The 11,614-nt window shown below is 38.7% G+C and overlaps 1 protein-coding gene across 2 annotated transcripts in view; it reads right to left on the reverse strand.

Moving 5' to 3' along the window:
- Positions 1-11,614, reverse strand: part of tln1 (talin 1) — a 56,996-nt gene that overhangs the window by 1,865 nt on the left and 43,517 nt on the right. For both annotated transcript variants that reach the window (XM_063477913.1, XM_063477912.1), the window contains exons 43-56: positions 11,486-11,605; positions 11,247-11,393; positions 10,903-11,069; positions 10,349-10,532; positions 9,717-9,842; positions 8,277-8,393; positions 7,729-7,914; positions 7,328-7,435; positions 5,362-5,467; positions 4,788-4,912; positions 4,239-4,364; positions 4,020-4,082; positions 3,756-3,938; positions 255-380 (exon numbers count right to left, since the gene is read on the reverse strand). In XM_063477913.1, coding sequence (XP_063333983.1) covers positions 255-380; positions 3,756-3,938; positions 4,020-4,082; positions 4,239-4,364; positions 4,788-4,912; positions 5,362-5,467; positions 7,328-7,435; positions 7,729-7,914; positions 8,277-8,393; positions 9,717-9,842; positions 10,349-10,532; positions 10,903-11,069; positions 11,247-11,393; positions 11,486-11,605 — 1,884 coding nt within the window. The remainder of the gene's footprint in view (positions 1-254; positions 381-3,755; positions 3,939-4,019; positions 4,083-4,238; positions 4,365-4,787; positions 4,913-5,361; positions 5,468-7,327; positions 7,436-7,728; positions 7,915-8,276; positions 8,394-9,716; positions 9,843-10,348; positions 10,533-10,902; positions 11,070-11,246; positions 11,394-11,485; positions 11,606-11,614) is intronic.

Here is an 11,614-nt window from a genome sequence, read left to right on the forward strand (position 1 = left end):
GAACTTGACCTTTCTTCCTATAAAACAGTGGTGCTTACAGCTGAGCCACATGCCCATCCAGTACTTCCAGTTTCCCTTTTTCTAATTCAGTCCTATCCTGCTTAGCTACCCAGCTGTTACACTTCACAGTCACACATACACATGAGACAGTGCTTTATCACGAATATAGAAATGTAACACAAATGAGTTTACAACACACAATGAGACTGAAGGCAAAGTTACATGTAGTTATGTGCTTTGGATCTCTAACTTACCTGAGCAATACCTCCCACCATCTTACTCTTGACCACCACAGCCTGGTCATCTTGTTCTTCAAATGCTGCTTTTTGTGCTGCTTTCACCAGATTATCAGAGGCTCTTTTCACAGCATTTCCAGCAGCCTGCAGAAACACACACAATATTTCAAGTCAAATCACAACTTAAAGGCTTTAAACTTGAGTAAAGATGGAAAAAATTATAAAAGAAACGTATAAAAGACACTCAGTATGTCTAACCAATGGTCTATGATTTGAGTCTTTGAGGTGCATGTAGAACAGAGTCATCAACCTTTCTCTACTAAACAGCAACTCCTGGAAAGGCAGTAATGAGTCCAACTGGGCTCTGACAGAAAACCATAACAGTTGTTTTGTTCTTGACACAGGAGGAAAGCTATAAAAGGCAACAAGGATCAGTCCCAAACATCAGTCAAAGCCAAACAATTCTTATTGGGCAACTTGGCTCAATGAAGACAAGGTTTCTCCTTTTGAGGCTCAGTGGGCTGAATCAGCCAGTGGGCTGAGACGAGAAAAAATAAATAAATAACAACACAGTAAATCTGTTTGAATCCAGGAACATCCACTTCCACACAGACAGAAAATTTCTCTTGGAGCCCTTTTCCCTCCCTGATTGTCTAAATATCATATATCATCATCTAGGCACAATGCATGAAACAAAATATTATGTCTATGAATTCTGTTACCTTAAGGAGAAGAATGAGGTGCAACACATGTCACTCCCAAACCTTAGCCTTAAAGACATGAAGATAAATCTCGAAGTCTTTAAGGTACGTGGCCTGTGACCTTGGCTAATGAGTTTGGTTGGAGGCATGCAGTTACAGTTTCCACTGCACTGATGCACTTTCAGTACCTTCACACAGAGCCCACCTTTTGAAATTACATCCTCCCAAATGGGGAGCATAAGCATAGCAAGAAAACCAAAAAAAAAGAAAAAAGATTCTGTTCATCTGGACGTAACGTTTTCAGTGGGAGAAATGTTTCAGTATCATCCAAGTGACTTCTTCAGTCTCAGCTGACTGCAGGTTTCCCCAACCTTATAAACAGTACCTTTGCACAATAAATGAAACTAGCCCACTTAATGAACAATGGATTGTGAGGTCAGTTCCTTGATCATTAATATGCAAATTATCATGACCAATTGAGCAATCATGGTCAACTGAGCAATTATTGTATGCCTCCTCTGCAGGTGATGTAGTGCAAATGGAAAATGGAAACGAGTGCTGTGGTGAAATGTTCGCAACTTTAACAGCCTGAGTGGCACTACAACAACAACACAAGCCAATAGAACAACGTCTCTCAATGTTACAGCTATATCTTGCTATCTTGCTATATTTGCAAGTGTAAAAACATGGCTACATTAGGCAGTTCCAAGTGCTTGATGTGCAGTTTGCATTGTGCTGATGTCCAAATGACAGAAAAACAAAAGTAAATTAAAAAGCACAACATTTAAGCCTAGTAACTACAGTACCTGAAACTAAAAATATATTTTTAGTATTAACACAGCTCATTTTTGTTCATCTAATTCTGAGGTGGTCAAGTGGGAACTTGCTTTCAAATTACAGAATGGCACCATCATTAGACACCTCTACATGGACTCACTGATCCATACTGCTAGGATCTACAGCAATGACATCGGAATGTCATTCGGACAGGAGAAGTGCTATGTGATGCCAGAGGTAAAGCAGTCAAAACTGAGAAGACTGAACTACAAGAAGGCAACATTGCAGACAGCATCAATGGACATTATGCTGTGTGACTTTTTATTCGTTTGCTAACAGAAAATGTTATTGTTATTGTGATTGCCAGGATTCTTCTTATAAATTAATTCATATGAAATATTAGATTTTTTTAGGTGGTATAACATAAAATATTAACTATGTTATCCCTAAACTACTGGCTGCAATAAAAAATAGCTCAAAAATCCTTCTTTCCAGAAATATTCAAACATTTAATAGAGAAACCATTAATACAGAATATAGCTAAGAGCAAATGGTTCTAGTGTAATCATAGATCAAGGCTAATATTTCCAGTTCTTAGTGCTATGTGTGGACTGGGTAGATTGTTTCCAGAGCTCTTGTAGACATAAATGTATGAGAATTACTGTGGTGGCAGCTGCAGGTCCAAAAGAGGAGGAGATAAGCCACTGCTGATTGGATCAGAGAATATGAGTTGGGCTGGCAGGCCGATGTGCTCACAGCTATACTCAAAGATAGTATTTTTGGGTGGATGAAGTGACAGGAAATACTTGTACTTTCTGTTATGTCTTGCAACTGCCGAGCATCAGTTACACCTAAAAGGTCATAACAACCCTTTTGAGCAGAGTTTGAGCAAGAAGAAAAAGGTTTTACATCTTTTTAAAGAGTCACTAATTTTACACAAGGGTAAATTTGTTATACCAAACCTGTGAAAATGCTTTACTATCATTATATAACCAATTTCTGAGCCTTAAACACCAACTCTGCAGGAGCTTTGCCCATTCTGAAATTATATTCCCAATGATGTCACAGAAAGAAATACATCTCTGAGCAGCCTTTAATAAATACTAAAAGAAAGCAATATGCAAAGGGCATTCTTACTTGTGCCAAATATAGAGCATGCTAATCCTTGTTAGCAGCTGTACAAATCACGCAGCTCACCTGTAACCCTAAACTTTGAAATTCCAGCCTATTAATACACTATAATATACTGTGTGCTCTCTAAAAGCCTCAGCTGTTGCAGCATGACTAATGTTATTGTCCCTTCAGTAGAACTGTAGTGTTGGAATCATAAGTAGAGATGACGAGCACACATCTCACCGTGAATTTGCCCATGTCAGATCTAATTTTGGACCTAACTCTTTGCTTTTCAGTCTTGAGAAAATGGCTCAAACTAAAACAAACTCAATACAAACGGTTCAGTGATATCCTTGTAAATATGTAGATGACTACATAGCTATTTATCTTAAAATTGATCTTAAAATGCTACCACAGCTACATCTATTTTAATATGACAGTCACTTAGCTTTGTAATGCATCTGTTAGGGGTCTGACTAAATGGGTCATTTCACACATGGTTCAAAGGCTGCACAGCTTTAAGGAACTGCCACAATTGAAACATCTTTTCACCACTGTGCACCACTTTTGTCTGGTTTCCCGCTTCCTGAGTTACTGTCCATAATAACCCATGACATCATGTTTACCTCTCCAGTTGTGTTAAGTGTGTTATAAATAATGTTGTTTTTTTTTTTCATGCAGAACAAACAAAATGTGAAACTGACCTTGGACAGTATTAAATACTACCGCCAGTCTTTTGCCATCTTTCCTTGTCCTTTTGTTTATGTTCATTTATCGGGCTGGCTACACACTCTGTCTCTTCTTGACAGTTGTGACTCTGACCTCAGCATCTAGCCAAATAAGGCCTTTTAAAGTGGCACAGTAACAGAAGTAATAGTAGCTCTCCTGTGTTTTTGCGCCTTGAGAAAAATTAACATGCAGTGCTGACCTGGAGCCTCTTCATGGTCTGTGAGTCCTGGTCAGCCTTGACCTTGCAGGCCACCAGCAGCTGAGCAGTGGAGGCTGCCACCTGCTTTGCTGATGAGATGAGCTTCTCCTCACTGGCATGTCCCTGTACTGCAGAGTTTGCTGCCTCACACAGGTTGTTGGTTGCTGCAGCAACCATTCGAGCCTATGGAGTCAAAGTTCTCAGTGGTTAGATATTTTAGGAATACCTTTAAAAAAAATTACAAAATTATAACAGGAGACTTACAGCTGAAATGAGCCCCTGAGACCACTGTCCATCATCTACGGCATTAGCTGGGATTGCCCCCACCTGAAAATCCAGGATAATTATTTTTGACGGACATCAAAATGACATTTATGAATGAATGTTACTAAACTCCTTGATAGAAATGATTATTAGCTTTATTTGTGGGATTTCGCTTATGTTTAAATGCACATATCAGTTCTTTTGTTGGTTCTCACATACCTTCCCTTGAGCCACCAGCTCCCTCTGTGCTGCTGAAGCAGCTTTTACCAGAGCACTGGTGGCAGCTGCAATAGACTTGGCTGCCTCCAGAATCTGCTCCTCAAAGTTCAAGCTCTCATCGGCCTCCTGTTTGAGAGAACAAACCAATAGCAAAGAAAAATGCTGCGCTATGATTAACTGTAGAATAGAACAGACTAGCTCTTTATTGTCACTGTACATGCACAATGAAACTATGGATTCCCCACGCCAACTGTGCAGGAATTAAATATAAATAGTAAGACAGCAAGAATAAATAAGAAGAGGCTGAGACAAAAATATTCAGACAAAAAATGAATAGGGCTTGTCTACAGGAAATATTGGTTTGAAGAATAAATTAATAAGTATGAAAAGTATTAAGAGTGTCAAGAATAAGCTTTGTGGTGCTGCCATTATCTGTGTTGTGAGTAGTTGTCAGCACATAAGAGATGTGACACACAAAATGACTGTGACCTGGTGTTGAGGTTAACAGGATCAGTGTGAATACTTGTTCTCTGTAAAAAACCCTCTGACCTTGGGCTTAGTCCTCGGCCTCAGCTGCTCCAGTTTCTTGGCAGCAGCTTCAATAGCTGCTGCTGCTCCCAGCAGTTCATTCTCTGCAATGACAGTGGGATCCTCAGGGTCCACCCACTCTGTGCCTAAAAGACACGGGGGAAAAAAAGAGTACTGTCACTCTGTGCTCAAAAACACATTTTAAACTCTTCCATCAACCCCAACCTAGAATCCTATGGGCAATAAGGGGTTTACCTAGTTAGTAGCAGTGTTTACCTAGGTGGCATGTAGCAAATTGAGGCTATAGGATGCCACACAGGTTTCCTATTTGACACTCCCTATTGACACAGACAGTGACTGAATCAAAACTACCTGATCTTATACCATCTAGTGTCTAATAATAACAATAATAACAACAACAACAATAATAATAATAATAATAATAATAATAATAATGATGATGATAATAATAAGAATAATGACAACTAAAAACTTGGATTTGTATAGCGCTTTACAGAACAGTAGAAAAAAAACAGTGCTATATATTAATCCTTTAACTTCAGGCAAAGTTATTAAAGATCAAAGGTTCAGATACCTTTCATGGCCTCAGCAGCCTGGATAAGCTCAGTGACGGAGCCTGCCACCTGCTTGGAGTAGCTAGCCAACTGCTGCTTCAGATCGTGAGATGGCTTCATGATGATCTGTGTATAAAGGAAGAAAGTCACAAACTTTATTACTTTGCTTCATTCATCTGTTGTTCCTATACTGCATGTACTTGAATTAATCAAATCCCAGCCTGTACTAAACTAATGCTAAGATAATCAAAGTAGATGAGATTACATTGCACCGTACATCACTCTCCTTTGATATTTGACTATATCTAAGCTTTACAGATACTATCTAGTAAGGCAGTAATGAGCCTGTATCATATCACCTTTTAGTAAAGTTCAACTACAAATCTGGATGAACATCAAGTACAGGGGCAATAAGAGCAGTGCGGATAGATGAAAACATGCATAAAATTAAAACAATTAAACATTAAAATTACAATTCTGTGCTCTTTATTCAAATTCAAGATGTGACTTTATTTCTGTATGTTTACATTTTTTCAGTTATACTGTGTTGTGTAGCAAGACTAGACAAACTTCCCGATATACTCAGGGATCTATGTTGTGCCATCCTAGATAGTGCTTCTGACACTCAAGTCATCAGCCTCCTTCCTTCCCCTTAGCGTACAGTGTCAGGTTGCAGGACTTGGGATAAACCCTATACGCATGGAGGGTTTTGTCTTGATGTCAGTGGTTTCTATCTACTCCTTTGGCCATATTATAATTCCAGCAGGGTATCTGACGACCAGCAGGGCATAGGTGTCGATTGCTCAGATTTTGTTCTTCCTATTCAGCTGACTCCTCAGGGCTTGCCTTACTCTTTGCAGGTATTTGGTGGTTGCAGCTTTCCTAGCGGCCTCTTCATGGTTCCCATTTGCCTGTGGGATACCCAGGTTCTATTTGAAGCTGTGGACTAGTTTTTATATAGCACTTTTCTACTCTACCTGAGCACTCAAATTGCTTTATACAACTTGCCTCATTTACCCATTCACATCCATTTATATAAGTATGTTTTTCTCTTTTTTTCCTGAGTAAATGCTTTCTATCCAAAATTTACACGCATATTTACTTTGATGGATTCATGGATTCACCAGAGAGTGTCTTGCCAAAGTATATTTGACATGCAGACTGCAGCAGCCAAGGACCAAACCACGAACCTTCCGATTAGAAGATTTCTCTCCTGAGGTACAGCTGTCCTCAATGTCTGAAAAGTCTCCTTCTGGTAGTGCAATCCGCTTAGTTCTGACTACATTCCTTCTCTTTGTTACCATCCAGTCCGAATGACATTCCGATGTCATTGCTGTAAATCCTAGCAGTAAGTCGATGTCTCATTCACTTTGGCATACAGCTTCATGTCATCCATGTAGAAGAGGTGAGTCATGATTGCACCATTCTGTAGTTGGTATCCATAGCCAGTCCCATGGATGATCTCATTCAGGGGGTTTAGGCTTATGCAGAACAGCAGTGGGGACAGAGCAACTCCTCAGTAAATACCATACTTGTGTTATTGGCATGAAGTTGGTCTCTAGTGCTGTTCACCACATCCCCATTGAATTTATGATAAAACCTCTTCATTTAGTTAGTTAGCCATTCTCGTGCCTCACCCATTAGCACTCTCTCCGAGATTGGAGGGTTGGAATGATGAAATCTCCCCCCTGACCTGATGTCTTGGCTCCCTCTTGCTGTAGAATTTGTTTTGTACCTTATCAATCTCTAGTTGTGATAGCAGTTGCTTCTTCTGGATGTTGGAACACTGATCTACTAGTTATTTCATCTTTAGTCTAGATGTTGCTATTTTTTTTTACTGTAATTTTATATTCTTTCAGATTGAATTTCTGAAAAAGGTGCTTGTTATGCATTTCTCCTTGCTGAAGGTAAGGTGATTGTGGTGTAAATGCTTTCATGACAGAGGCTTAAAATTCCTGTTATTCACTGCTCTCCATATCATCTTACCACCAATACATGCTCCAGCAATCCCAGATATCCAGAAGCACATTCTTTGCCATAGCGCAGAGCTCTCATTTGCACGTCTTTGCTGACCTCTGGGTGGTAGGCAGCTTGCTGCAAGGCAAACAGTAAGAAAAGTCAGTCAGTGATAGCAAGGGCAGAAAGATATCTTATTCATATTAAAAGGTAATTCTGGCTAGAGCTGCATGTGATTATAAGCAGTCCCATTTAATTTGAATATTGGAAATGCCAATATTATAGTGTCTAAGTTGTATGTATATATTTTTTGTCATTATGACAAAAATACCTACCAAACTGTTCTCTGAGACCTCATTAATTACTGCACATTGAACTTTGTTTGGCAGCCCATGAACAAACACTATTTAGTAGTTCATGGTCTGTCGTACCTTGCAGGAGTGCAGCATCTCAGCAATGGCCCTTCTGCTAAGGTTAGCTGTGGCAATGATGTCTTCCTGACGACAAGAGTTCCCAGCAGCCACTGCCTTTGCTGTTGCCATTGTGATTCCTTTAGTCATGCGGATGAACTCTTCTGGTGTGGTGGTCTTTGCTGGAGGATCAGCACTGTTGAATACCTGTGTGATAAAACCGGGTTGAATGTTAGTGAGTTTTCCTTGTGCATTAATTTACTTACCTCATGATAGGACACGTGTTCCCAAAAGCTATTTTATGTAACACCAAGGCCTTTAGTCAAAACTCTCTTCTTGCTGCCATAAGAAATCTTTGAGATGGCAGTTGCCTCAAAAGTTTTGAACTGGAAGATAATAACATTATGCAGATGAGGGTTCTTATTCTAAAAGCTTTTCACTGGCTTGTGAAACAGGGGTTAGGAAATGGCCATGGCCCCTGTGGAGGAATCTCCTGTGTTTTAACTGAATCCTTGGCAGGGTATTTCCAACTGGCTTAAACTGTAAAGAAACATTTGTCCCACACTCACAGCCAATTCCTGTTTGATGTGTTCAATAGTGGCCTCCAAAGCTCTCGTCCCCTTGGTGGCTTCATCCTCCACAGCCTTCACAGTCTTCAGGAGCGATGTTACATTGGTCACCATCACCTAGAGGAGTCAGGTCAAATTATGTGGTGATACATTAGAGTGATGAAAATATCTTAAATATTTGATAGATTATTTTGAAACTAGATGTCACTAGCATATTTTAATTTGATTTTTAAAATACGCAGCACTTAACAGAAATATTTTAATATATATACACTATATAATAAAAAGTATTTTATATATTATATTTGTTACATATTAGAAAATATTTTTGTCTCTCCTTCTCTTCATATGCTATCTGTTTTCTATTGTAGTGGACAGATTTTGGGGGTTTTTCATCCAGAAGATGTTGCTTTTAGGTTTTTGACATTTAAAACACTTAAGGTCATGAAGGGGTGTTTTTTTTCTGGATACAGACCAAGTACAAAGTGCTCTGGATTTGGTGAAGGCTCTTTTTAAATAATCTTAACAACTGAACAGATTTATGTGTTAATCTTAAGCGTGTATTCATTGTACCGGTAAGAATTACACTGCAACATAATTACAAATCCTCTCTTAATACTTCGGTTTTCCAATCTTGGTTCCATGCAATTAGATTAGAATAAAACTGCATGTACACATAAAACTGTTTTTAAAAGTTTGTATTTGTCATTATATCATCATGTTTTTTCAGGATCTAGAATTAATTTTATTTTTTTGTGTGCTTTTATAAAACTTAAACCAAAACAAAATGTATATGTGTGTTTCACTACCTGTTCAATATCAGCATCTGGACATGTATTTAGATCCTGAATGTTTTGAAGTCCTTAGAAGCATAAACTCAGATATAACATCTATTACTCTAGTTCATTTAAATATTTTCTCACATTGTAAAAAAAAAAAATCAATGACTTGCTTGCCAATAAATATGTGGGAAACAGTAGCTTTAGACCATAATTTCATGTGTGGACAATGATAAATATAATTTCCTGAAAAATAAAACATTACAAATCTGTCAATGCACAGATAGAACTGCACATTTGTAAAAACTTTTGGTCATTCAGTGTAAAATCGGTAAGTGCTTCCCAACAGATCCTTTCAGAAACAGCTATGTTTTTTGTATACTTTTAGCAGATTTAATGTAGCCATGTAAAATTGTACCTTTATACCACAGACCTGCACATTATAAGGGAATTTTTAAGTTGCCTTATTTTTTCAAATGGTGTCAAGCCCTTGTAACTACTCCTTGTAAAGTATAGGAGGTAGCTAAATGAAATGTTCAAGCCAGAAAAACATATTTAAGCTTTGTTAAAAATTACAACCACGTAAAAGTCAAGGTGTCTGTTGTTGTAAAGTGTCAGCAAATAAAACTGACTTGAACTGATTGCTAGTTTTGTATCTTACCTTAGCAGAATTTTTAAGCTGCAGCATGCTGGGGTCATCGTGAGGCTTGCCTGCAGCTGCCTTTGTGGCGCTGATGAGGTTTCCTAGGGCTTTGGCCACATCTTTCACTGCATTGATCAACACCACCTGTACACAGCAGGGCACAGAGCTTAAATTGTTATCTGATGCAGTGCTTAACAAATTATTTGATCACCACCCAATGTAAGGTTTATGCCCTAGCTGCCTTAAATTAACAGTATCGGTAATTACAATAATTATTTTTGTTTCCATAATGGTTCATCTACTAGGATGCACAAGCTCTTTAATAAAAACATTTCTTTTTCTCATTAAGAAGCCAAATTACAGCTATTTATTTGCATTCCTAAACAGTAAAATTAGTTTTAGTTGTTAAATGTTTGATTAACTTCTGACTTCTCAGAGAAGTCAGTACGCTGGCTCAAATTTGGCCATAAAAATTACTATTTTTCTAATGAATAACAATACAATCCTTAGTTTTAAGCAAGTTTTTGACAGATTTCTAAAATACTTTTCTTGTTTTGGTGGTCTAATATATTTGCTAAGAACTGTACCTTTTCATAAGAAGCAAACATACATATTTGCCAGTATAGAAGCAGACAAAAATGCATCCATACCTGGGTCTCTGGGTCTTCGGAACCCAAGCTGGCTGCCCCCAGTTTTACCACATCTGCCAGTTTGGTAATGGTGGACACTGAGGACTGGGCCGCCTGGGCCAGTCTTTCCTGACTGGCCCCAGCACCAGCCACCAGCAACTTGGTGTCCTCCACCAGAGCCTTGGCTGTCTTTAGGATGCATTCCCTGTAAAAAACAGCATAGCAAAGATGAACATTATATGACTTTGACTCAAAAATGACCTTATCTTTCTTTCTGGTACAGAAACCATCATTCCGGGGTTTACAAATTGAGAATTTTCACTAAACATGCTTCCTTGAACAGGGCCCTAGTTCCTTCCACTACTACTTACTTACTCCAGGTGTAATTTTTACTTTCTCAAAATAAGGCTAAGGTAATTTGCTGGTTTCTGAAGCCAGAATAAGATGTTTGCATGTTTAAAATGCATTGCTGATGTTCACAAAGCCTGATCATATCATGACACTAGAGTACAAATCAACTTGTCAAATCAACAAATCATCTGTAATATAGCCTACAGAGGGTCTCTAATTAGTACCTGTGGTCAGCAAAGGTTTCTGCATTTTCACGGTTCAAAGTTCCAGCAGTTGCAAACATAATGGTGGTGTCAAGGTCTGCAATAATTCCAGACACTGCACTGGCAGCAGTGATGCAGGCCTGGGTGCCACGGTTACCTGCCTGCAGAGATGCTAACACATGGGAGACCTGCAAGAAAATCAATAAGTCTTATAAGTTTTATAAATGGAAAGGTAAATTAAGAATAAAAACCACATGAAGGCTCAGAGTAGGAGAAAATGTCTAATTTTTTTCACTGCTGATCTAATAAAGATCTGACCAAAAAAGAATTCAAAAGACAAGTTATGTGTTAGCTTGTGTTCTGACCTTCTCAGAGACTTTCCGTGCGCTTTCAATCAGCTCTTTCTTAGTAAAGGTGTCATTAGGGCTGCACTGAAGAGCTCCAGCTTTTGTCACCAGACTTGTGCAGGTGAAACCCAACTCACCCACCTGCTTCTTAATATGAGAACCAATCTGGAAACAAAGACATGACAACATGAAAACTGTGGAAAGGACACTTTCCAAGTATAGACACTCCACACATTAGACACATTAGTTTGATTTACTTCATGATTCTCTGCAGTAACGGCTGCATATTTGGCTTCGTTCGCCAGATTTCCAAACTCATTGGTCAGCTCGTTAGCTAATCCTCCAAGGTCATCTGGGTTGGTGTTAGACTTGGTCACCTGAAGACA

Source organism: Pelmatolapia mariae, linkage group LG7 (genome assembly GCF_036321145.2).
Source record: "Pelmatolapia mariae isolate MD_Pm_ZW linkage group LG7, Pm_UMD_F_2, whole genome shotgun sequence".
Lineage (NCBI taxonomy): Eukaryota > Metazoa > Chordata > Actinopteri > Cichliformes > Cichlidae > Pelmatolapia > Pelmatolapia mariae.